The sequence below is a fragment of the Polyodon spathula genome, chromosome 1 (assembly GCF_017654505.1).
Source record: "Polyodon spathula isolate WHYD16114869_AA chromosome 1, ASM1765450v1, whole genome shotgun sequence".
NCBI lineage: Eukaryota > Metazoa > Chordata > Actinopteri > Acipenseriformes > Polyodontidae > Polyodon > Polyodon spathula.
The window spans coordinates 108,200,696-108,228,376 of NC_054534.1; the positions used below are offsets into that span (position 1 = coordinate 108,200,696).

Consider the following 27,681-nt stretch of genomic DNA (forward strand, 5'->3'; position numbering starts at 1 on the left):
TCACTCCGTTTCTTGTATCGTTGTTTTTCCTACTGCAGATTCAATGCTTGTAACTTTCATCTGTGTAAAGTGCTTTTAAAATGTTTGTGACAGCTTGCAGGAACATTGCATGCTGTACAAAACATCATGACTCCGCTTTCATGAAATGTTCCCTATTTTGTCTCCCGATTTCACCCTATAAACTTCAGCTCCACTTATGTACATGCTTAAGTGCTCAGCTAAGCTAAGCTGCAAATCTAATTCGCTGACCTACATATCTGCATGTAAACGCTGCATGCTACTCAACCAAACAATTTACAGATACTCGCAGATTTATATTTTCAGCGCATGCCATGCTGCATTTTTGATAGAAGTAAACGAAGTCAAAAGTGTTTTTACATCCTTTTCCAAGATTTCACTGACTTTATTCAAATTCACTATTTCCGTGACCTCTGTTACAATCGTAGCCTTACATATAGCTCCATTTAAGTGATGCAGGTCACGCCTGCTTTGAGTCTCTTACTGTATCTGCTGATACAAAGCTGTATGTTGTGATCATTCAATACAAGTGAAACTTTACAGCCACACTTCTTAACAAAGAGTTCTGCCTAATTGTATACTCTTCTGCTTCACTTGTCATCTATGTTATTGCAGAGGAGCGTTTTCTTAACAGACCAAATAAATTCTTTTTTCAGAAGTGCGAAGTGATAGATGAAGGGGACGGGGATGTACTGAAAGTAGATACGCTGTGTGTGTGTTTGGTGGTTTCTAGCACTCTGAAAATTAGTCTTGCTGTGACCTTTTGTGGTGCTGTCCCTTGCAGGTCCGGTCTGCCTCTGGTTTTCAGGCCTTGGCAGGGCTGATTTCCTGAGTGTGCAGTGAGGCCCTGAATTGCCACACAGTCCATCTGGTTTGCAGCCACCAAATCTGCAACTTAAACACAACACAGAACAATAAACAAGACTCTTTTTGAGAAGTGCAGCTTCTGAATCCCCCTAAATCCTTTTTTAATCTGTGGTTTTGCAAATACCTATTTGCCACAGTAAGGCAGTGATGGTTTTCTCAACTGGAAGAGCTGTTTAATAGAGACATGCAGAGCTAAAGTGTGACATACTGCGAGTCTGTACTCATGCCTATATGTCTTTCAGCTAATGCAATATAATTAAACTGCAGGTGTGCACACATTTTCATTCTTGTCCCCTCTTGGCATGCTGGTTAAACCTGGAGCAGTGCAGTTCTGTGCTTTGTCAATGCTGATTTAATCATTGATTTTCTGTCTGTCTTGCTGACTCTGCTGCTGTGTTCTCTGAGAGGAAGCATTAGGCCATTGCTAGTGTGTGTGTGTGTGTGGGGTGTTTTTTTTTTTTTTTTTTTTTGTTTGTTTTTGCAGGGAAGTTACAGCCCAGTTCTCATATTGTAGGTTTAGAGAAACAGGAAGACTTACTCGTCTCCTCTTCAAACCCCTTTCTGTCTTGGAAACAGTAAAGTACTTGTGTGTTTTTTTTTTTTTTTTTTTTTTTTAAAAAAGCACTTTTAAAAAAATAATACAGATTTAACTTCCAAAGTAAATTAGCTACAATACAGTACAAGTAGTCATGATGATGATCCTAATTTACACTAAATATCTTTTTTTATATTAGTTTGTATTGATGAAACTGTTTGTACAAGCTGTTTATCTGTTTGAAGTACAGCTTACATCATGTAAACCCCCAAACAGAATGAAGGTAGAAAACACAGTTTTCATTTTCATTCACAGTTCTCTTTCCACAGCTTATTTGAACAGTTTAGCTAAATTGTCCCTGAATGCTGTACACTCTTATCTGCGGGATCTTTATACACAAGTGACATACTGCCAGGAAGCCCCTCATTACAGCCAATTAGTAAGACAAGAGTTAACCTTTGGACTTGCTTGCCAATATCTTGTATGTGTATCTGAGAGAGACAGAGCTGCCTGGGCCAGTTCATCAGTTGATACTGTATATTGACTGTGAGTAAAAAGCTTTATCCAGTGGAGACATGTCTACTGTTTTACTGGTATGTTGGGAGTGGTGGTCTATAGAGACCTGAGAGAAGTAGACTCTTGTGCTAGGGCACATGCATTATGTGAGTGCTAAGGGAGCGTGCTGGTGTGGCTTCTCTCACACACACAACAGCTGAACAGTCCTTTCTTTATGAAATCTGATATCCCTGTCACTGCATGTCACATTGCGACAGCCATTCTTAAAGTTGCTGTACAATAGATACATTCACATAACATACAAAGAGACCAGACCTGTCCTAGAAAGTGTGTGTTATTTTTTAAAGCCGTCATAGCTTGGGGGAAGGGTTATATGCTGCACACTGAGCCTTTTAGATAAGCCATGTCAGTGGTAAATAATAGTAGCCTGTCCATATTGCTTTATTTTCTAATTGAATCAGTGTTTGTGAGGAGACTGACAAGTTGTCCGTTTGGAAGTTGTTGTCTAAAAAGATAACAGAAAAATGTCAGGTTGGATCCTTTGGGCATTACCCACCAAGAGTGAGGGAGACCTCTTCCCCAGTGCATGCCAGATCTTGTAATCAAATCCTAATCTCATGGCGAGTTGTACCTCTGCCATTACTGTAGCTGTGAAGCCATATGGACTGCTGAAAGACCCTGGCCCTTTCCGCTCGTCAGAGCTGCGTTAGTCATGCAGTACCGCTTAGTGGGCCTGGCGCTACTTCACTTTGTGTTTTATATTGTGACAAGTTAGAAAAAAACAAAAGCCAATTATTATTGTATATTGTACGATAACTGCTCTCAAAAGAGCAGACCAGTTGATGTATCTAATATACTACCATTACTGTATGTATATCTATTTCAAGTTGTATTTGTTTCTGTAGAAGACACTATTTAATTAGTTATCCTACAATAGAGTAGCGTTTCTGTTAACTTGGTGATGAAATATTGCATTAGCTTCTTGAGAGACTTATTTTTTCACCTGATCATTTGTCATGAGCAGATCAGAACTGTCTTTCTAATACACTTCTTTTGTCTACCTAAAATGTACCATTTGTAAGTTTGTGCAAATCTAATACCAATGCCAGATCAGACTGCTGCAGTGACTGTCTTCACTCTTTCCTTCTATGGAGTATTTTCTACTATAAAGAAAGAAAATCGACCCTCTTGCACTCGTCTCTGTTTAACAGATCTGTCTGCTGTAGAGGGTAAATGTGTTTGCCCATCCTTACTGTGGAAAAGAACAAGCTTCTGTCTTGCATACCAGAGGAAAGTGGAAGCTGGGACTGTTTGGATAGGACTAATGTGAGAAGCCAATAGCTTCCTTTAATAAACAAGCTGTTGAGAGATAAGATTGAGTAGCCCTTGGGGATTGCTGTTGGACTTGGACTTGTGACCTTTACTCCTGTGCAAACAGATCCAGAAATATTTCAGCAGAGATTATTTAAGCATTAAACACGTTAATCAGATCACTATGTAAGAAGTGATTTAGACAACTGCTCAAAGTTATTTTATTGATGGGTATACATGTATGTACACAGAGTGAATAAAGTATTATTAGTGATACACTACTCTAATGTAATATTAACAATAGGGATTTTAGTTTTTTTATGGTGTTAAATGTGTTTAATGAATTTTAAGTTTATACTGACTTCAGGATATAAAAAGAGATTTGTACTGATTCTTAACCCTACTTAATATTTTCAGTTTTTACTATATTTAAATGTAATAAACGACTGAGTGTGTGATTTAATTGTGCAGTTGTCCTCCCATTCTCTTATTAATCTTTGCATTTCATTTTGACCTGAATCTCACTCTCTGGTCAGCCTTGTGTTGAATCTGAAGCACGACAGGTTTGTGTCATTTATTGTGTTTGCACGGTAGCCTATTGCGAGAAGCCTGTGCTATCTGGACAAGGGCGTCTACTTCAGACCTCTGTCACATTAACTAACTCCTGTGTGAAATGCATCACAAGACAAGAAAGAAAGAAAGCAAGCAGTCATCTCTGTCTAGATTGGCAGTGATTAAGTGCAGGATGGTGGTGTTCAGTGATGAAGAGCTGAGAATATCTCAGATGCTGGGTTTATTTGTTTATTTTGGTCATTTTTACTGTATTCTGCAGTACAAAACAATATGAATGGCTGTGATTAGCCAAGTGTCTGCCCTGCAGTTAGAGTACTTGCAAGAAGCTGCCCTTGCATGTGATCAGCGAGCCATTGAGTTTCTACTTTAGATTGTCCTGGGGAGGGGAGCCAACCATCCTTGTGACTTGGGAATGTGAGGTATGTGTCTCCATACTATAAAAGGGGATAGCTTTGGAAAGAGTCCAGAGGAAAGCAACTAGACTACTACCAGGGCTTGAGGGTATGAGAGAACTGAACCCATTCAGCCTAGATAATAGAGCGGTTTGGGGAGACTTGACTCACTCCTAACAGGGTCAGCCAGAGCCCAATTGTGTGAATACAGTACTGTTTGTGTTCATGTGTAGTTCAGGGTAGAGCAGCCTTGCGCAAACTGCCTTTTCTTCTAGACTTTCTACTGTGACACTCCAGCTGTTGGAACAGCCAACCTACTCAATGAAGCTTGCTGTGCTTTAGGTTATAATTTGAAGTCAAGATAATTGAAGTTTCTGGTTCTTTTCTCAGACTAGATATTTTAATACTGCTGGGGGTGGAGGGCACGGGGGACTTCAGCTCTACAGCAGCCTTCTTGCAACAGCTTGGAGATTATGTGTGCTCTTGCTGGTGCGAGGACAGTTCTATTATTAAATGAATGTGCACAGTATGTGATGCCATGTTTTGTTTCTGTTGGCAGCGGGCTGATCGTCCCTGAGAAGTACGGTAATGAGACTGTTCCCGAGGTGGTCTCCAAATCCGGCTACGCGCTGCTGCACTTCTTCAGCGATGCTGCCTACAACCTGACCGGCTTCAATATCTCCTACAGGTACAGTGGAGCTGCCTGAGCCCCTCAGTGGAAGAACAGCTGGCTACCAAACGCTCTTCTCCTCAAGGGAAAAACTTGCTAGACTGTGTGAAATAAATTGGCTAACGGTTATATTGGATCTGCATTTTTATTCCAACATTTAACACTAAGCCTTTATTTATTACCCCTGTAAGTGACATTAATTTATTTGTTTATTTATTATTATGCTCTCTCATAAAAAAATAAGGACATGAGGATGTGAAAGGAGGCAGTTGTGGTTCAGAGGTTAAAGTCCAGGGCTTGTAAGCAGGTGGTCGTCTGTTCAAATCCCACCCTGCCACTGACGGTCATTGGTTCAAAAACCAGGTCCGACGTTACGGTTTTCTCGATGTTGGACCCTGTCTGACGACATCAAAAAGACGTAAAGCACGGGTCTAGTTGTTTTTTCTCTGGAAAAAGCTGAGAAAACCTTTCAATGGCTCAGTGAGACTGACAGGAGCCAAACGAAGCTGAAAAAATAACTAAATTGCTTTGTGATGGTGGTCCACTATGAAAGGCTCTATATAAAAGTTGTTGTTGATTGTTATTAAAAGTGAACTGTTTTTCCAACGATTGCGTTTTAAACAAGTAGAAACATATGTTACACAAAAGGCTAGCTACTGTAGCTGAACCCCCTTTTAAAGAAATACCATAATATATGTAATGTGCTGTAGAATAAATATATATAATTATAACACACCAAAATAAATAAATAAATAAAACTGCAGTTTATGTCCTTGCAGAGAACTAAGCTGTCTTTGGTTTTGAGTGCTCTCTTATTTTTCTACTGCTTGAGTGGTCTGCAGTGTTATCTTTTGTATTCTACTCTAGCGGGGTGGAGTTTTGAGCAGTTATTGTCATATCGTCAGGATCTGTTTTAAGGTGGTATTTAGTGGTCTGTATGTTTGTGTCTGTTACAATACAATCGGCGCCAGCACTCTGTCTAAGTCCAAGAATAGACCAGAGGCCAAGCATTTGAGATTGAGGGGCTTAAAGATGTGCTGTGACTAGTGTTGTCTGCTATTCAAACAAGAGCAGCTCAACTTCAAACAGATTTAGGTAATTCAGTGTGGTTTGAATTTTATTTGGGCCGTCTGCATTTCCAAGAGTGGAAGGTTAAAGCAAAAAAATATTAGACAAGCTTTTTGTCTCAAGTTCTCGGGTGGCCTTTTCATGTGTTCTTGGGTCCGTTTTTATTGCTACTATATATTTAAGATACGGACGAACAGAACAAACAGACGCTAATGTATGGACTCGGTGTACAATGACGTAGTAGGATTGGTTTACACAGTAATCGGTTTTGATACTTGAAAAGAACAAGGAAGCAATTTAATAACCGTGTGCCCAAATGTAACATTAGGTGATGGATACTTTTCCAGCTTTGAAACCGAAGCTGTAGCCACTACAATTTACTCACCCTTCCTCTGCCAACCTATCTGGACTTCCGTGTTTGCAAGAGAGACAGCTGAATGTCATGGTACGTTAAAGAATGAACAATGATTTTAAATAGTGTTTAAATCAAAAATAAATTGTAATTGAATCATTAAGTGGTGCCAGCTGTGCAATTCCATGTTAGTATTTCTTCAGTGAATGACATATTTACAAGCACTACACTGTACTATCTGTACTGCCTATGTGTGAAAAACCACCCAAATTCAGGCACTATGTCTGTACATGCTTACCATGATACAAGCAAAGCAGTGTGTAGTAGAGCATAGTAAAGCATAGGTATACAGTGAACCAAACCTTGGTACACTGGTAAGTGCATAGTGTAAGCATGGGAAAACTGCTAAATGACTGTCATGTTTCTAAACTTCTGAAAGGGTGGTGGCGGGTGTGAAATATCACAGCCTAAAGCCAATCTTTTATTCAGCTTTCTTTATATTTTGTATAAGGCTGTAGAACAGTGAACACTGTTAAGCAACGTTAAACAGTAGGTCAACTTTCCACAAGCAGTGCATTCCGATCTTCATAGGGATAATTGATGATCAAATAGTGAGATAGCTCTACAACTTGAACTAGTTGGGGGTGGGGACGAGACGTGAATGAGCAAATTAATCTTTCAATTTAAACCAGACATTCTCATTTTGCAAGGAGATAAATCGCAGGAAAGTGGCGATTACATGGAGACCTATTTAAAAATGAATCCATGACCTACAGTAACTCTGTCTCGGAGGATGGACCTGGCTCTGCTATACATCTTGACATTAGTGTTTCTCTGTTGTACAGTATGTTAACTGCTTGCCAAGTAATTCAGAATCTGCATAGTAAACTGGAAAATCATAAGTTTTCTTTTTAAAACAGAACCCTGCCGAAGGCCCTAAGGACCGGTTTATATTAATGTTTTCTGTGTGAACTGCGTATGGAGGTCTAGGAAGGATAAATCATCTCTAAACTACAGATTTCTCTTGTAATACTGTATAGCAACGATGATTGCATTGGAAAGAGCAGATCAGTAAACTAAACTCTACCATACTGTTTCTCTGTGTGTAGGACTTGTCTGTGTAATTGGTATTCCAAACCACAGCTCCCATTGAGTCCTTTTGGTTATCCCCGGGATGTGATTGGGAATTAATACCGACGCGCTCATGCCCTCCGTTTCTGATGTTTTTCCATTGCAGGGTCAACAGAGGGCGCTGCACCCTGGTGATTTAACCCGGGAAATTGCTTTTGTTCTGCTGTAATGCATTCATCTGGCAGCGGGAAATTAGGCAGTCGGCATTCGCAAAGAGCTTAACATACTGTAGCCCCAGCCAATTCACAAGTTCAGGGATGCTTCATTATTTTTTAAATTTCCATTTAATTTGTTTTCTGAGCTTTTTTCAAACTGCTGCTTCCAAGCCACGGCTTAATAAATTGCAACAGTTAAATTTTTTTATGTGTTCCCATAACTAACAGCTTTAAATCTGTCACCCCTCTTCGGTACACTTTCATACCATTGTTTTAATGCAACACTGAAGCAGACTTCATGCTGCCCAGCAGTACAGTCCCCTAGCCCTCCATGTTAGTCTGCAATGTTTTTGAGTCCTCTGATTCTCTTGTCTTCCTGTCCTGTCCAGCAGTGCAGAAGAAATACTTTCTTGTCTTCAGTATAGAAATGTTGTTTGTTTCTCCTTTTAATTTGCTAAATGTTTAAACTTTAATATATTGAAAATGTTTGCAATCAGAAAGGCTGTCATTGGAGACCTCCTTTTTTTAGAATATAATACTGTAACCTGTATTTAAGACTGTAGGGGCTGTGTATAGCAGGATTCCGTTGGCTTGCACTGTACCCTTGCCACCATGTAAACACTTAAATCCATCACCGCTGTTTTTGCCCTGCATGCTTTTAACAACGGTTAAACTATTCAACTTCCTAAACGTTTAAACTATGAGATTGAAACTTTGAAACTTCAGCAGATTTACAACGCTGGTAATAACCAATAACCAGAAGCACTTCTGTAGGCAGCGCTCCAGATAGAGTAAGGGTTTGGGTCTGAGAGTAACTTAACCTCTAATTTGAACACAGAGAGGAAAATGGATTTTCAGGGGGTAGAATGAAACATTACCTTGGTCATGAGTAATCTCGATTTTTAAATATTTTATAATCTTTAATTCTAATGCAATGATAAACTGCAATGTTATTTTGAACTGCTGTACAACCACGCGTATTCTACAAGGTTCTTTATTGGCTCTGCACATTTTTTCAAGATGGCACACTGACTGCAAATTAATTACGTTATATTTTAACATTCCATTCTTAAACTCTGTGAATATGTTATCTTCAATATAAAGCCATACAGATAAACAAATATTCATTAGTAAGTTATAAAACGGCTTGTTTAACATTATAGGCACCTTTTCTTTAGCGATTGCCTCTGATAGTTCCAGTTGGATTTGTAGCTGGACTGGGGTGTTTACACTTCACCTGTGTAGCTTTCATTTTCTTATTCTTACTGTGATTATCTGCAAAGACAACAGGGCTAGTCAGAGACTGAATAATGTTTGTTGGGTTGATTTGTCTTGTGTACAGTTTTCTAGTAACTGAAGACACTGTATTCTGGGAGAGATATTTGTTAGTCAAAGTTTTACAAGCTGTGCAACAAAATTGCTCTGCATATTTTTATGTCTTAAACTTTTAAATTGAGTGCGTATTTCATATTTAATGTGTAAAAATGCTTAAATTTTAAATAAAGTATTACAATATCAGGGTTAGAAACACAATATTGCATGCAGCCTGGGTTTCTGAAGTACCGTCATTCAAGTATGTTATTTAAATGATTCAGTAGCCAGAAGTTTTAAATCCCCAACATAATGTTCCCTCCGTTATAGCTACAGGTAAAGCACATGAACAACTTCTACTAGTCAACCGACAGACGCAGGTGAGACTTAGTCCAGTGTGATCTTCTGTCACTATATCTAAGCAAGGGATGATTTGAGCCCAGCACTGGGTGCAGTGCTAGTGGAAGTTTCTAACCCTGACTGTTAACGTGTGCAGAGTACCTGTGTACAGCACTAAGTATAGTGTGTATATGGAGTAGACTATGAGTGAATACTGAATATCATCTAAGTCTTACACTGTAGAAACACTAAGGTTAACATGCATTCTTTTAGGATAAGTCTTTACCAAGAGTAAGAGATATTAAAAACGAGATTCATCTACACAATAATGAATAGAATTGAATGGGTGATGTAGGGTAATGAAGTAATTATAATTTTTTTAAAGACTTCAGGTTCTTGCCCATGCATAGTGTAAATGCTCACCCACAGTATATTCTCTTCTCAGAATCAACACCTGCCCCAATAACTGCTCTGGCCGTGGAGAGTGCAAGCTTGGCAGTGGCAGCAGAGGCGAGTTCTGCGAGTGCGCGGCGCACTGGAAAGGAGAGGCGTGTGACATCGCGTACTGCATGGAGGACTGCGGTTTCCCCCAGCGCGGAGTGTGCCATGCCAACACCACCAAGCGCTGCTTCTGCAATGCGGGCTGGCAAGGTAGGGAATAACCCTGGGACCCCGCCACTGCACTCATACATGTTTCCAAGGCACTAGCCCAAACGTTCTTCTACTTGACTTGTTTCCTTGCAGCGTTACTTTTTAATATGTTTTCTGTTAGTTGAGTGACGTGTGCAAGCCTTTCTCATATTCCTCTTCTGGGTCAAATGTTCAGGAGACTGATTTCTGTAGTGATAGAATGTCTAATCATCTTCAGGTCTAGTGGATTTTTTATTTTATATTTAATATACACTGGCACCTGCTTGTTTGTTTGTATGTTTTCTCTTAATGTTTTGTTCCAGATCTACAATCTAGAATGTATAGTATATAGAGCCCCCTCACCTGCACATAAAATAAAATAAACCTGGAACCGTTGCATCTAAGGTTTCTTTAATGATCAAATACTTTCTTTCGAAAAAGCCCAGCAGTGTATTGTTTACTATAGTGTGGGTGAAAACAAACAAAAATTGTGCTTTCGTGTTCCTGATTTCCTGACGTGAATTACATTTTTTAAAAATATTAAATATTTTCATGTTATATGTACTCTATTTTATATCTGTCTGTCTATATGTTTCATTATCTTTCTGTCTATATTATATTCATTATATTAAGCTGGCTGAAGATAGCTTGGTTATTTGAATGACTAATAAATGACATCATCCAAAACCCCTTATTCTAATTGACTCCAAGCCAGCTATTATCCTGTTTCACAGTACAGTACTTTATAAATTAATGGAATCCATGGCTGATGTAAGCACACATTTCAGAATGTATGGTCTGCAATTGCATTGCTATTTATAGTGTTTATTGTCCCTAGTCTGCTTTTTGTCAGTATGATCTGTGTTGTGTGCAGCTCCCCTTAGGCCCTCACTATGAACAGCTTTGCTGTCTGATTTTAATTGGGAGTCCCAGTATGGGTCAGTGAATGACTATCTCTGCCTGTCTGTCTCCTATGCTGAAGGTCCCAACTGCTCCATTCCGATGCCAGCAAACGAGTCATTTTGGACTAGAGAAGAGTACCCAGTCCGCAGCCTGGCACGGGCCTCGCACAAGTCTGTGGTGAACGATGGCATCATGTGGGTGATTGGAGGCTACGTGTTCAACTATTCCGACTACAAGATGGTTAAAGCGTAAGTACGCCGCGGTTAGGAGCCCTTATCTCAACAAGCTTCAGCAGGAAATCACCTGACATGTCTTCCTAGCTCTTCTGCAGCAATTCCCTGAGATGTAGGGTACTTGTGGGTAGCTTTGCTTTGACTCTTCTGTCTAATTCATCCCATACAAGTTATATGGCATTGAGGTCTAGAGACTGGGCAGGCCAGGTCATTAGATTGAGGTCCTTCACTTTCCTTCTTCGCCAAATAGTTCTTGCATAACTTTGAGGTGTGTTTCGGGTCATTATGCTGCTGAAGAATGAAGGACTGTCCAACTGGCTGTAATCCTGATGGAATGGCATGCCTCTGAAGTAAGCTATGTTAGCCGTGCTGGTTGAGCTTGCCATGGACTTGGTAAAGATCACCAACTCTGTCACCATCAAAAGAACCCCAGACCATGACACTGCCTCCTCCATGCCTGACAGTGGGAACCACACATGCAGAACTCATGCGCTCACCCTCTCTGCGTCTTACAAATACTTGGTGGTTGGACCCAAATATTTCAAATTTTGACTCATCGGTCCATAAGACCGACTTCCACTCCTTAAATGTCCGGGTTCTGTGTTTTTTGGCCCATGCAAGTCTTTTCCACTTATTCTGCACTCTTAACAATGGTTTCTTTGCAGCAATTCTTCCAGTTAGGCCAGCTTCACGCAATCTCCTCTGAACAGTTGATGTTGAAACATCTATACTTCTAGTAGCATTTAGGTGAGCTTGTATTTCAGGGGCAGTTAATCGCCGGTTTCGCAGACTTGTGACTCGAATGAACTTGTTCTCTGATTCTGAGGTCACCCTTGGCCTGCCTGACCTTGTTCGGTACTCATGAGTGCCAGTTTCTTTAAATCGTTTGATGGTCTTGTTCACAGCAGCTACAGACACTTGAAAAGTTCTTGCGATTTGTCTTACAGATTGACATTCATTTCTTAAAGTAATTACAGGCTGTCTTATCTTTGCTTAACTGAGCGTATTTTGTCATTTCCTGTTCCCTTGCATTCAGGAATGACAAACTTGTGCCTGTGCTACCTATATTTATAGTAATCATGGACCCTCACCTGTTAACAATCATTGGTGACAAAAGGTTAATTAGGTAACATGCTAGTTAACTCGGAGAACATCTAACAAAGACACTTTTATACTTAGGCCAGTGTTCTAACACCGTGTTATACACATTTCAGACTTAATTGACTTGGGCTTCAGACTGAAATCCCCTTGCTTTGGGTGACCATTTCATTGAAATTGACAAGATTTACATTTTCATTTAAAAATTAAATTTTTGAATGCAATTCACTTATGATTATCAGCTTATATAAGTACACGTATCATATAATGTTTATAGACAAGTTTATACAGTTAAAAGCATAGATAATCATGTAAAATCTGGTTTGAAGCAGATGTACTTTTGACTGGTACTGTGACTGTAATTACACACACACACACGGTATTGGTAATCACCCAGGAGTAGTGAGAGTTCCATGAAGGAGCATTGGATTAAAATATGATTTCTCAAGCTCTGTGAAGGAATGGTAACTTACCATGTAATTATTCCCTTCACTATCCCTCCAGCATTTGAAGTGTGCTTCTTCCCATACTAACTGTCATTTAACTCTCTCTTTCAGATACGCTCTGAGCTCTCAAGAGTGGCTGCCTCTAAACCAGTCGGTAAACTCTGTCATTGGGAGATACGGGCACTCGCTGGCACTGCACAAGGTATATAAATCGCTCTCATCCAATCAGACTCCTCAAACCCTTGTCACAATACCTCCTCTCTTACAGCAAAGACGTCAGGCTTTCTGCTACCTCTCCTCAGTATCCTGCGTGGCACACATTTCCACGCAGGGAGTGGTACTTCTCTGACTTCAGTTCTGAGACTGGGCAGGAAGCCCAGTGTCTCCTGAATGCCTGAGTGTCAGGTTCCATTTTCAGTTTCATGTTTTACTCTCACTATTTACAAATCTAAAACCATGTGTAAACAGACAGGGTCGAATGGGTTACCTAGCCATGATGTTGATGCAGAATCACTGAGATACTTTAAGACCTGACTTGACAAAGTTCTGGGATCCATCAGCTGCTCGGAAACAAATAAGCACGGTTGTTTTTTTCTTGTATGTTCTTATGTTAATGGCATTTGGAAGTTTCAAAGTGAAATCACAGCTAACAAGCCCTTTAGAAGCACTGAAAACTTTACTTGGTTTTGCTCTATGTACAGCACAGATACTGATACTGATTTTGCCAACATCCTTGCTTTGTGTCCTGTTGACATCACAGGGCAAGATATACATGTACGGTGGTAAGATGGACTCCAGTGGGAATGTCACTGACGAGCTGTGGGTGTTTCACATTGGAAACCAGTCATGGGTACAGGTCAGCCCCAAGGCCAAGGAGCAGTACGCCGTGGTGGGGCACTCTGCGCACAAGGTGCGGCTGGCCGATGACAGCGTGGTCATGCTGGTCATCTTTGGACACTGCCCTCTGTACGGCTACACCAGCAAGGTGCAGGAGTACAACTTGGGTGAGTGTGTCCGGCTAGGATCAACGAAAGAAAGGTCCTCAAAGCACATTGATCTAATATACTAATATGCATATATGTGCCCATTTTGTATTTGGTTTTCAGTATAAGACAATTCAACTATTATGTAGCTAGCCCAGTTAGTTTTTTGGTCAAGGAGGGGATAATTTGACTCAAAGCTGTAGTATAGGAAAGATAACTCCCCTCAGGACACCAGGATCTTGTGTACAATAGCCATGCTGTTTTTTAAAAGTGTAAGACGTTGATATTTGTAAATGCTATTTCCATATTGTTGCTTGTTGCTGAAACAGTTAGAGCATTTTTCTTAAATTAAGTTACAGAACCATTTCAAACGTCTTTGCCAGCATCAACATCATTAACACAGAGCCCCCTGACACATTTTACAAAATCACATGAAAGAGGCTAGTGTGCTCTGGTGATGTTAATTTAGAGAAACTTTTTTTTGTTTTCTTTCAAATGTATTTTTTAATTTGCAATGCAATTTCTAGTAAAGTGACAACTCTCACAAGTCTGTAGCACAAACCGTTTTGAGTGAGTTACGTTTGAGTTGGTTAACGTTAAAGGGGGCCTTTAACGTAACCTTTTACCCCTTGACCTGATCAGTCTAAAAATGTAAATGTGAGCTTGTTTGCCTGAAACAACCCCAAGAACCGAGTTTGGTGTAAATCGGAGATGGTAGGGTTTCAAGTTTCAACTTTTTGGGGGTAATTTGTCATGGAATGACCCATCAATTGATTGGTCCTCTCTGTGCTGTAAATCTGTCCTAAATATTTCACGTTTACAAAAATAAAACAAAAGGGTAAGCTGTAGAAAGAGCCACGTTATGGTACGTTGAAATAAAATACAATTGGTACGACCTTGACCCCTATGTTTAATGCGAGTGCCCAAGTTACAGTAGTACCAAGTGTCTTGTTTAACTTGTGCCACATTTTATCTACATAACCAATCCATTCTGTTGTCCTTCACTGAGGATAAATTCTTATTGGTTTGTTGCTGATAAGGTGAAAAACAATGCCAAGCACAGTGAGGGTGGGATCACTGTAAACCTACCCAAAGATCTGGCAATCAGTCCTGGACATGAGGCAAAACTGTCAGTTTAAGAGGTACAGTTGACCCTGTATAATAACCCGGTATGCAGTTAGTGCTCTCATCCATGTCTTGAGACTTGTCTGCTAGTAGCAAACCATGCAGGAGAAGACACGCATGGCAAAGTAAAATGTACTCAAATGCTCTGAAATCTGTTTTTTTGATTGGCAGTGTGGGTCATGATCTCTTCTGTGGATGATGCAGTGACCACCACATTCTTCTCAGGTTCAAAGCCATGCTCCGCAGGTGTAAGGTTGTCTGTTTGAGCCGAGTTTCATCTAGACCTCCTGTAATGCGTGTTCTTCCTGGCCCTGCAGACACAAACACATGGAGCATCCTGAAGACTAACGGTGCCCTGGTGCAGGGAGGCTACGGGCACAGCAGTGTCTACGACCCCAAAACCAGAGCCATCTACATCCATGGGGGCTACAAGGCCTTTAGCGCCAACAAGTACGGGCTGGCAGACGACCTCTACAAGTACCAGGTGGACTCCCGCATGTGGTGAGAAGCTCCGGATTGATTTTACTATTGGGGAGATTGAACCCAGAATACAGCAAAGAGCAGAGTAACACTTGGGACATTTACACTAAAGTGCACATTTCATAAACTGCAGGTCAGATTGTGCATAGCGCTTTAATTTGGAACACAGCAGTATGAGTGAGTTTACGGAATGTATAAATGTGCACAAGACATTGGTATAGGATTGGGGGACATTCTAGGCAGTTTTCTTTTTAAATTTGCTTTGTTGGTTGAGGCTGAATTGAAGACATTTTTTAAACACTCTGAGAAAGCAGTTTGAACTTTTGTCACTTTAATTTTATAGGTTGATTTTCTATAATAATTTACTACCTCATATCACTGTTTGTTTTTGTAGGCCTGAATTCTGTTGTACAAAACAACAGTGCCATCTAATGGCCTTGACGCGTTACTGCAGGGTACATTTACCCTTTTATGTACATACACAGTATTTGCAAAAATTAACTGGACTGTTCCTAAACTTAACCCTTTGCGGCCCATTTATTCAGTGCTTGTCAGGCGCAGTAGGTCCAGTTTATTTTCACACGCGCTGTTTATTTTACACATGCGGTTTAAAAGGCACAGCCTATCAACAGGACACTCAGTACTGCATCTCCAGCCGAGCCCCACCCCTTGTTTGCTGTATTACACATACTTCTTCATAGTCGTGCATACTGATAAATCAGTCGTTTTATCACCAAGCTCCTCATTATTAAGCGGTCCAAGTCATCATTTATTCACTGTAACACAGTGGTTTTCAAAAGGAGGGGTGCGGGGAGTCATGATGAGTTTATTAAGGGGGCGCTAATGGCTGACTGTAAAACACTTTTTTCTGACGTCCTGATGATTGTAAAAGCTCCACAGTAAAAGTGGCAGACTCGGTGAGCCAACCTCCAGGATGACTGACTGATCAACTACCCAGGCAGGGATCAAGTTTAATCTGACCAGCTCCCTCTGAAATCTGACCAATCCCCTTCCACATAGTTTAAGTTGTTTCAGACTTATTGTAGCTCAGCGATTCTATGGTCCAAGCTCTCCTTGATTTGAAAGTTGTGGGGCTAATCCTAGTTTAATTTATGGGTTTTGCTCTGTGCAGAAAACAGACAATGAGTGTGCAGCATTTTATGATATAAATATTTTATGATGTTATAAAAAAAAAAAAAAATACGCTGGACAAATATTACAATTACTATTCGTAATTGCATTAACATTAATAGACTAGTCAGTTATTAAAATGTTGCAACCTCGTTTTCTCGTTCTTATCAAATGCGAAATTAAGGACTTGGATGATTTAGTTGTTTCAATGATTGTAGATTAAGCACCAAGGGCGTTACTACTAGTAAAACCAGACCATGATATTAACAAAAGGTATATTATAATAACAATACTACTAATAACAATAGTATGATTAGTTTAATTTACAGGGTTTGGCTGTGAAACAATTAAATGGGCTTTTAAATCCTCCATGTTCTTTCTCATTTAAATGTGGAACGAAGAACGAGAATAAGTGACTATGTATTGCTGTTACAATTACGAATAGTGATTGTAATAAAGGGTATCCATCTTCAAAATGTATATTATAACGTTGTCTGAATGCCTTGCCCGGGATTGGTGAAGGTGAGTGGAGGGTGTGGTTTAATGTGATGAAATCACTAGGGGTGCATGCAGGAACCCAGTGGGAGAGTGAGTGAGTGACAGAGCGGCTGTCTCAGTGAGAGCGAGCGGTAGACTGGAATTTAATACAGAGAGATTTTGTTATTTTGTTTTGCTTTGGTGTGGTCCTTTTAATAGTTTATTTTTCCTATGCTTATAAAATGCTGAATTCCAAAGCCACTGCCTGTGTGGCACCTGCTTTCATTTTACACGTGACGTCACAATATGTTATTTTAGAAAAATCATATTATTGTACTGTTTACTGGGGGGAAGGGGGTGCGGCAAAAAATAATATCTCTGAAGGGGGGCGCAGCAAAAAATAATATCTCTGAAGGGGGACGCAGCAAAAAGTTTGGGAACCACTGCTGTAACAACTCAAGAAGCTCTGCAAATTTGATAGTGTTTGAGCGCTGGATGCAGAAGCATTTGTTTGTCAGTCTCAGATCCGCCCATTTTTTTGGCTCCTATCGCTCTTACTCAGCCATTGAAAGGTTTTCTCTGCTTTTTTCGTAGAAAAAACGACTAGAGACTGTGCTTGACGTCTTTTTGATGATGTCGGACAGGAAAGGGAAACTTATAATGTTGGACCTGGTATGACATAGGATTGCAAAGGGCTAAAGCTTTATTTTTTGATATACACAAAGTAAATGTGACAAGTAGGATAGATAGTCTTGCTGTTCTGTTTTACAGGGTTTACAAGGGGGTGGGTCTTTGGGAATTCAAGTAACGTTATCTCTTCCAGTGCTCTGTAGTCTCTTCTAGTGGACCCCCTTCCCACTTTTGAGGAGGAGGCGAGCTAGTGAAACTTTCTGGAGGAGAAGGCGGCAAAGTCATCAGCTGAGATAGAAGGGGGGAGGGCTGAGGAGAAGGTAGAGAAGTTTATGGGGATTGTTGATAGAAGACTGAATGATAGTGGAAGTAGGAGGTGAAGAAAAGAGTGAAAGATCCCGGCTGCAGGGAGATGGTTTTCGTCCATTTCTTTTGCAGTGGACATGCCAGTAAATAAACTATTGCAGTTTAAATTACAAGTTGCATTAAAACCGTGGCTTGTAAAAAACAGATTACCAAAAAGTGGAACAGTAGACGTTAAAGCAGGCACTGCAGATGCTTTTTACAGTAGTTTTTACATGTGTGTTTCCTGACGACCATAGAAAGGACACAAACAACACAATTCACGGGGTTACTTTGGAAAGCAGTTTGGTGTTCTCTGTCTTTCAGATTTTATAGAACATGTGTGTCAGCATTTATTTCTTAATTATATTATTGTGTGATATTAATGCACGTTGAATTTTTCCCTGAGAAAAAATAGTCCATTATATATTTGATCCCTTTTATATGTATGCAAGTAGTATATGATGTGGCCCTGGTGAATATTGTATCGTCATTCAATCTGGACCTTGACTTCACTATCATTACACCCTTCTTTGCACAGGTTTTGTTGCTGATTTCAATAGCGTTCAAGTGGATTGACTGTACAAAGCAACACTTGCTGTTTAAAGGAGAGAGCTCTTAAATGAAAATTGTTAACTGTAGAAGAGTAGGCAAGTTTTTGTTTTAACCATGCCCCTAATGATTAAATTGAACCACTTAAACACCAGAGCCTGGAATGGATCGGCAATCCAGGACCAGAGTTGCATGCCCATGGTGTAGACACTTACCCCCCCCCCATTCAAACAGGAGAGTTTGGAGCAGCAGTTCACTCCTGGGAGTAGTTTGGATGGATTGGAGACGTGTGCAAATGCTCCTGAAACGACGTCGGCTCTCTTAAAAAGATCCCACCCGAGATCGGAAGAATAGGTTGTCTTTGCTTTGTTCCCTGCATGAATCCTATCCTGCCTGGAGGCGGAGCAACTGCAATCGCCCCAGGGCTCACTGTTCATGGGAAACATTGTTGTCATTTAAATAAATTGAATGAGCCTCTGTTTTCTCCTGCACTGAGAAGCTCGTCATCATCTGAATTATCTCTGCCATCTGACTTTTACTGTTTGATTATGTCTCAAATTAATAAAATGACGAAACAAAAAATGACATGTCATAAACATCATAAAGGTTTTCAGAACTTCAGTATGTGTGGTGTTTGCCATTATGTAAACCTATCCCAGAATACACTATGGATAAACATCGGTTGAGCCTTCGATTTGAGCTGAGCTCATTTTAAACTCCAATGAGAATGGTAAATGAACTCAGGCCAGTAACGAAGGGCAAACAAACTTGTCTCGTTTTCCCAGGCTGTCCTGTCTGAATGCGCCTGGAGCTGAGCTGGGAGTGTTTTCTCAAACCATCAGATCCTGGGTTGTTTGCAATTGCTCCTGTGTGAATGGGGCTTAATTACACATAGTTGCGAAACTTGAATTTAAAAATCATTCAAGCAAATGTTGCACCTAGTAAATAGGCCTCATGTTTCCTTGCTGTCGCCTGTGCCCCCGTCTTTATGCTCATAGTAAAGTGCTTTTCTTTGATGGTCACGTGAAAAAGCCCTTTTAAAGCTGGTGCTCGTAGGCTTGATTCTCAGTGTGGGGTTGATCTTTTCCAGGACCATCCTGAAGGACAGTGGTTTCTTCCGCTACCTCCACACGGCCATCATCATGAGTGGGACCATGCTGGTGTTCGGGGGGAACACGCACAACGACACTTCCATGAGCAACGGGGCCAAGTGCTTCTCATCCGACTTTATGGCCTACGACATTGGTGAGCGACGCCACAGCACAGATTCAGAGTCCGCACTGCCCTGTTGTGGTGATGTGGTGCAGTACAACACTCCAGCCTATATAAACAAATATACCCTTTGAGTCCTGAATTATCGAGATGCAGAATGTGAAATTAAGTTATATAATTTAAAAGAAAGGAACTCCTTTTGAGTTTACATGAGAAAAGAACAAAAAATATTTTTATATACTATCAGACTGTGACCTAGGAGTCCTGTGAGGTTCCAACGTGATGTTAACATACAGCTCTAAGATAAGATTGGACCGTAAGATTCCGCCAGGACTGAAGGCTTAATATGTTTTCAGAGGAAATGAATGCCATAAATAAAGGTAAGCCTTCCGCACTACTAGGGGTTGCTGTTTCTGCATCTTTACATACAAACATACGACGGTGTTGGTTAGGGTCTGAGCAATAATAGGTGTACTGTAAATGAAGCATTGACATACTGTTACATTAAACAAACAGCGGTACAACAGCATTTGTTTTAGTTGTTTGAGTAACAGCTTGGGACAGTAAAATAACTATTTCTGATTAATGAAAAAAAATGAAACAAATGTCATGTATTGCATGTGCTCTACAAAAAGAGCCTGAGTTTAACTCTTTATTAGAGCATCCATGCGAATACATCTGTGAAAGGATGGCTCGTGTGGTGACGTCAGACCAGGAACTGAATGGACACAGGCTGTTTAGGGAACGTGGGTGAATGCGCCAATGTGCCGGTTTATTGTAAAATAAAACATTTTAACAAAACTGAAACACAGAAGATACAAAATGGTGCGGTGGCCAAAACAAATGGACAAAGAAACGGTGGACGAACCCAAACAACAAGTATTGTGCTGGTCCTCCAGAACGAGTAGCAATTATTATTAGTTTGACTCTCCTCTCTACTCCCATTCCCCACACACTGAACACCCAGCCCAGAGTGAGTGAAACACTGCATCTTTTATGCAGCTGTACAGAGACTCGATTGCTAATCAGTCATTCAACTGGAATCTTGGTACATCTGCACGTGAACTAATTGTGCACCCATACTAATACCCACTTCAGTCTGCACATGGAATTACACTGCATGCACCCAGACAGTCAGTCAGTACTGTGAAAAAGTATTTCCCCCCCGTCTGATTTTCTGCATTTTTGCACATTTCAAAGTGTGGTGGTGCTTTCATTTGTTTTGTGTGCTAGGTAATCAAACATGCAATATTCAGGTGTGAAGTTATCCCCCCCCCCCCAGTTAACTCAATTGAATTAAAGGGATAATTAGGGTTCAGCTGTTTGAATACTTTGGTTAACAATCAGGCCTGATTTGGGCCAGCCCTGCCCAATATAAATCTGACTAACTTTGGCCCTTACCATCAGAGTTAAGTTATCAGCACACAGGTTATAGAGGCACATCGTGCCATGATCAAAATAAATTTCTGAAGACCGCCGGAAAAAAAGTTGTTAATGAATATCAGTCTAGAAAGGGTTACAAAGCCACTTATAAGGCTCTGGGGCTCCACCAAACTATAGTCAGAGCCATATTATCCAAATGGAGAAAGTTTGGGACAGTAGTGAATCTTCCCAGGAGTGGCCATCCTGCCAAAATCTCTCCAAGAGCAAGGCGTAAAATCGTCCAGGAAGTCACAAAGAACCCTAGAACAACATCCAGGGATTTGCAGGCCTCTCTCGCCTCGGCTAAGGTCAGCGTTCATGACTTCAGAAAGACACTGGGCAAAAAATGGGATTCATGGCAGAGTAGCAAGGCGGAAACCACTGCTTACTAAGAACATGAATGCTCGTCTTTAAGTTTGCCAAAAAGCACCTGGATGATCCACAAGAGTTTTGGAACAATGTTCTGTAGACATATGAGTCAAAACTGGAACTTTTTGGCTAACATGGTCCCATTATCTCTGGCGAAAACCAAACACTGCATTTCGCATAAAGAACCAACGGTCAAGCATGGTGGTGGTAGTGTCATGATTTGGGGATCCTTTGCTGCATCAGGACCTGGATGACTTGCCTTCATTGAAGGAACCATGAATTCTGCTCTGTAACGGAGAATGTCAGGCCATCTGTCCGTGAGTTGAAACTGAAGCGCAGCTGGGTCATGCAGCAAGACAATGTTCTGAAACACACAAGCAAGTATACACCAGAATGGTTGAAGAACAAGAAATTCCAAGTTTTGGAATGGCTTAGCCAAAGTCCAGACCTAAACCCCATGGAAATGTTGTGGCAGGACCTGAAACTGAGTTGAAACAGTTCTGCATGAAGGAGTGGGTCAAAATTCCTCCACGGCGCTGTGAGAGTGATCAGTAACTACAGGAAGCGTTTGACTGCAGTTGTTGCTGCTAAAGGTGGCGTAACCAGTTATTTGAGCTAAGGGGGCCGAATACTTTTTCACACGGGGGCATTGGGTTAATTAATAAACACATACCTATAAATAGTAAAACCAGAGAAACCTGATAATTTTGCAGTGGTCTCTTAATTTTTTCCAGAGTTTGTGTGTGTGTGTGTGTGTGTATATATATATATATATATTACACACACACTCACACACACACGTATATACATACATACATACATACATACAGATAACATAAAACACAGAATATGCACAGGGGCGGGACACTCTGCCACAAGTTCTCATCAGATTTGATGCTTACACTCTAAAGTTAAATTGGATACATTTCACCTGCTTCTACAAAGAGTAACTCTTTGTATCAGATATAAACCAATGAACATACGGTGCTAAATAAGCACCACATTCCTGTGAATGTTGAAAGTAGAACATTGCTGCAAGGTTTTAAATATTTTAAATGTTTACACAGATAATCATGAATAAAATAAAAGGGGCTAGTGTCTCACTTTCAAATTGGAATATTTGCCAACGCCAGCCTGTAAGTCTAATGTTTTTGCTTTGTCTGGTTGGCTCACAATAACCAAAGGATCGCTCATTAAAGACTGGTATATCGCCCAACCCTAAGGCTTGCCATGACCCACATGTGTGCGATTGTCACGCGGCAGGCTTGCCACGACCCAGTTGTGTGCAATTTGTCGTTGTCTTCTCCATCGTTTTCTAAAGTGGTTGTTTGTTTGTGTGCATGTCAGCTGGTCAGATTATTGTGAATAGGAAGTACGTATCTAGATGTATTATTGAACAAGAAGTATCCTTGAGATTTTTACTTTTTTGATCACTAATTTTGGGGAAAATAGTTTTTTCCCAATTTTTAATGTAAATGTACAGCTGTGGTCAAAGGTTTAAACGTTAATTTAGATGTTTTATTGAACATCATCTCATCAAAGAAACTATGAAATTATATAACAAAAGTCTACTAGAAGCCATACTAGTAGTAAAGTATTGCTGTTAAATTTTGAAATGTCACAATTTTCAATTTGTCAGTTTTTCCTTAAGTGTAAGGAAAATTACAAAGCGGTGTGTAATTCAATATGTTAACATAACAGTATTTGGCAGGTTTCCTTCGACCTATAAAGCAAAATTAGTTCATTCTATAGGGTGATGCAAAACCTTTGGCTGTAACTGTATAGTAATACAAAAATATACTAGATGTGCTACATTCAACCAGTTTCTAAATATCTTTGACATATGATTAGTATCTAACTGTGGCCTTAAAAATGAATTATTAACAGGTCTTTTCTGTATCATTACACTTGAAGCTTGCCTATATGGCAACCTGGCTTAATATAGCTATGGTGGGGGAAGTGGAAATACTTCAGCTGTCTCCTTTCTTTCTCGCTCTCTCTCATATTTATTTATATATACAGAGTTCCCTCGTTTTAACGCAGGTCTCTGGGGACACACAATATGAGCGTTGTAACCAAAGATAGTTGTAAACAGGAGTGGGGGGGCGCTGTGGGACACAACACACGTCACACTAAAATACCCAAAAAAAAAAACTCCCTCACTCTAATGCATGTATAGTGAAGCAAAAATGTAACTTTCCGTGAATTAACCATGCATGAAGCACCATGTAATCAACGCTATACTTATTACAAAAAAAAATAACATTCCTACTAGTTAAATGGCGGTCCAGAGTTCAGTTTGAAGTGACAGACAAGCAAACCAGGTGCGAGAAGGAAAGCGGGTCGGGCGAGGGGATGAGGGAATGGGCTCTTCCCAGGTTCTGCTGCCAGAGTAGGGCTGAAGCGTCTCGTCTCCCAGAGAAAGCCACAGGTACACTTGCAGCAAAAAAGTAAATACATTAAGAAGATAACCATGTAATAGGCCTAATATTTATTTAGTTATAAAACAAATGCTGAATAAGATGTCTGTTTTATAAAGTGCCAGCGCAGCTTCTCTTCAGTTCAGATATGGAAATTATACTGAGAAGTTGTTTACAGTTTGAACACCAGTTCTGTATTTACTGTAGAAATATTGCATGAATCACTAGTATAGAGAATTGGGGGACATGCTGTAGGAGCATTATCTCTGAGGCGTGTTATAACCGAGAGCCTTATAGCGAGGGAGCACTCTGTGTGTGTGTATATGCATGCATGCATACATACATACATACTTTCAATTCGCATAAAACCAATAAACACACACAACAAGCTGCTGTTAATCAGGTTTGTGTTTCTGATTGTAGGGAAGGCCCAGTATGAATTCTTGACACTAATTTACCACATCCATCTGAGCCTCATTTATTTATTTTATTTATTCATGGATGTATTGTTCTTTCATATTTAAACTAATAAGGGTAAAGAATGTTGAATTTAAAGATTATTCTGTAGAGTTTGCAATAAAGCAGGTGAAATTGTTCTCTATTTACTCTGAAAAAGGGAGCTGGCTGAGGGGCTAATTGGCAGTTAGTAATAGTTTCTGCTCAATTAAGCAGGAGTACACTCATTCATTATTTGACATTGCAATGACCTGACAGAAGGCATATTGGGAACACTTGCCGTGTGCAGACAGTAGAGGGCAGTGTTGTGACACAGATTGGATAAGGTCTGTTTTGATACTGAAGGAGCTGCACTAACATGTTTCATGGTAATCTGGAGGAAAAACCCATATGTCCGCTTTATCTAAAGATGCCATAATAAAAAAAAAAATGAATTGCACTCTGCTTTCTATATACAACTAATTTACTTTTAATTAACGTAGCAGCACAGCCCTTTTGGCAGCCTACTGCAATTTAAAACTCCAGTGGGTGAAAGTAACCTTCAGTGGCATGCTGAAGATTTGATACAGCCTGTTACTGGCAAATTCTTATCCAATTATGGTAATGTGGGATGTTCTTTAGACCGAGTTATTGCTACTATCATAATCTAAGCACATAATGTAAGGAGGTTCATCTGTACTACATATTATGTATTTCATCAGGGCTGTAGTCAGCCTGTGATCAACATTGGTGAACATATTATTTATCACAGGTTATTAAGAGTATTGGAATCTGGAGGTTTGTGGAAGCATTTGTTTGATCTTCCGAGCGGAGACCCTAAGGAGATTCTTTCAAGGTGTTCAGACACATGGTATGCTGCCAGGATACCACAGAATTGTTTGCCACCGAATCTAAGTAGAGATTCTTTGCTGCTGTTAGTTTTCCAAATGCGGTATCGACATGTTAGTTTACATGTCATGAATATGTCTGTACCAGACGTGTTTGCACTAGGTGGGGGGTTTGAAACATTGGGATGTGAAAGCATGCCAGAGAACGATCATTTGGAAGTCTTTTCAAATTGAAAATGGGAAAGACCAGCTTAAAATATTGTAATTTGAACTTAGTTACTGTAGACATTCATTGCTTGTGGCACGACAAATAAACAGTGCTTCCCCCTTTTATAACGTAGTAGTTGGGAGCCATAGGCTTCGTACTAAGCCATTGTGTTCTGCTTTATAACAAGAATACAGGTGCTAGTGGAATGGCATTATGGGCTTCTACATGGTTCTGTCAGCCTCTTGGCTAGATCCTCATTGACAGTGAGAAGCTGTTCTTAAATGACTCTATGGTTTAATAAATAAATGGTTGATTGATTATTTAATTTAATAAGTAGCATACTAAACAAAAATGTTAGACTATTTTGACTATCTTGACTATTTTTAAAAAGGTACCCGTCTCAAAACAACCGCAAGACTTTGTTGGTGTGTTAACCAACCCTTATTTTTGTTTTGTTTTTTCTCTACACAGCTTGTGACGAGTGGTCGGTACTGCCCAGACCAGATTTGCACCAAGATGTAAACCGTTTTGGACACTCTGCAGTTTACAGCAACAGGTAATGCTGTAATGAAAGTTTCTGGAAAAGGGCCCCGGCCCTTACAAATCCGATACCATAGGCAGGGACTGCGCTGCTGTAATGAGTGAAGAGTTTTGCTGTGTACTGAACACTGACCAGGCCTAAAATGCTTTTAGAAAACTGATAGAAAGTAGCAATCCTCAATTCCATTCCTTGTCACAGCACTACCTCGTAAATGTGGTTTTAAAAAAAGTAAGAGCAATTTGTTCACACGTTTTTGAAATCGGGAATTCCTTTAGATTTGTGTTTTTAAAAAGTTTCTTGAATACAAAAAGAAATAACATTTTAGCTTTTTTTTTTTTTTTTTTTTTTTTTTTTTTTTTTCTTATCTATGCCAAGGTTATATAAAGTCTTTCTTTCCAGGATATTAGTAACATCAAAATCACCAGCACTTGATACTCAGGAAAGTTTACTCAACTAAACATCTGTGGTCAGCATTACTGATAGGCAGGGGGGAGGGGGAGGGATACAGCGTGTCAGGATGAGCAGTGTATGGCAAGTTTGAGTCTGGTATAGTCCAACTAATAAAGCTGAATCATTTCCCCCGGGCTCCCTGTCCAAGCACTGCCACTGAACTGTTTATGAAGTCATCCTGTCTGCACTTCCTGGCTCAAACCGAGAGTTAGGTCATCCCCCAGAAACAGAAATTATTCTGAAATGTAGATTATTAAGAAGAGGATGTACAATTGGTTATTGTAATTAATTCAAAGTAAGGGCATTTTTTTCTTTGTACACACCTCATGTTTTTGTTTGCGTTTACGCCCTGAACAGTCCTCTCTCTGACATGAGCAGAGCAGGGTGCTGCTTCTTTCTAGAATCTGACTGTAAATGTCATGGTGTGATCGAGAGTTCACATAAACATGTGCTTAATACAATCTGTACCTTCAACCACGACCACACCACTTTCAGAGTCTGCAGTTAGGAAATGCGCCCCATGGATTAGAATGATCCATTGAAAAGAATTGAATCACATTGAAAACTTAAACAGAAAAAAACATTCTGGGCTTGTCACTGGCTGAATTCATGGTAAGAGAACTAAGTTAGAGGAAACAAGCTGGTTTGATCTTATCAATCAATCAGTACTTTGCTTATATAGTGCCTTTCATGCAAAAGGTATATCAAAGCGAACATCTAAATACAATTCATGTGCATAGAAATGAAAAACATTTAGAATCCAGTTTAAAAAAAAATGCTAATATAAAAACAGAAGACAATCTAAATATAATACGTTTGTATAGCTCAGAAATACACAGTTTTTAAAATTCAGTTTGAAAACGCTAATCTAAACAAGAAAGTTTTCAATTAAGTTATCAACTGGTGCAGCACTTCTGCTGTGAGGTGGCAGTGCATTCCACAGTCTGGGAGCACAGTGACTAAAAGCTTTCTCCCTCCCTTCCTGTTTGTGTTGACTTGCGGGAGGCACAGAAGGCCTGCATCAGCTGATCTTAAATCCCGAGAAGGTATATATGTGACTAGAAGCTCCTTTTATATAATCTGGTGCCAGATCTTTAAGTGCTTTATTAAGTAGGCTTGCTACTATTCGATTTTTATTTTTTTTGCCAAGTCGACGTTTTTTCTTTGATTTTTCATTTCAAGCAGAGAATGGGGGAAATTGACCTTTATGCTTTAGCAGAAAAAAAACACAAACTTATGCCATTGAGAAACGTCTCATTTATTGTGACCCCTTTTTAATATTCTTCATGCGACAAAACCATGGTTACCAACATTCTAATTGAAATAACGCTTGGTTACAGTAGAGCTATACCTAACGATAAAAGTCCTACACAAATTTTAAAATGTTCCCAAATAAACCATAGAAAATGCATTCAGAGTCTGAGCTCCCCCTCTCCTGCTTCAGCACAGCCGGAAGGCAAGGCAGACGGGCCCGCTTCGTCCTATCTGTCAGTCAGGGACTGACAGCG

General features: G+C 40.0%; 1 protein-coding gene across 1 annotated transcript in view; it reads left to right on the forward strand.

Moving 5' to 3' along the window:
- LOC121312819 (attractin-like) overlaps positions 1-27,681 on the forward strand; it is a 130,811-nt gene that overhangs the window by 33,737 nt on the left and 69,393 nt on the right. The window contains exons 4-11 of the mRNA XM_041244661.1: positions 4,772-4,900; positions 9,684-9,889; positions 10,851-11,019; positions 12,660-12,750; positions 13,309-13,552; positions 14,974-15,157; positions 19,359-19,513; positions 25,654-25,738. Coding sequence (XP_041100595.1) covers positions 4,772-4,900; positions 9,684-9,889; positions 10,851-11,019; positions 12,660-12,750; positions 13,309-13,552; positions 14,974-15,157; positions 19,359-19,513; positions 25,654-25,738 — 1,263 coding nt within the window. The remainder of the gene's footprint in view (positions 1-4,771; positions 4,901-9,683; positions 9,890-10,850; positions 11,020-12,659; positions 12,751-13,308; positions 13,553-14,973; positions 15,158-19,358; positions 19,514-25,653; positions 25,739-27,681) is intronic.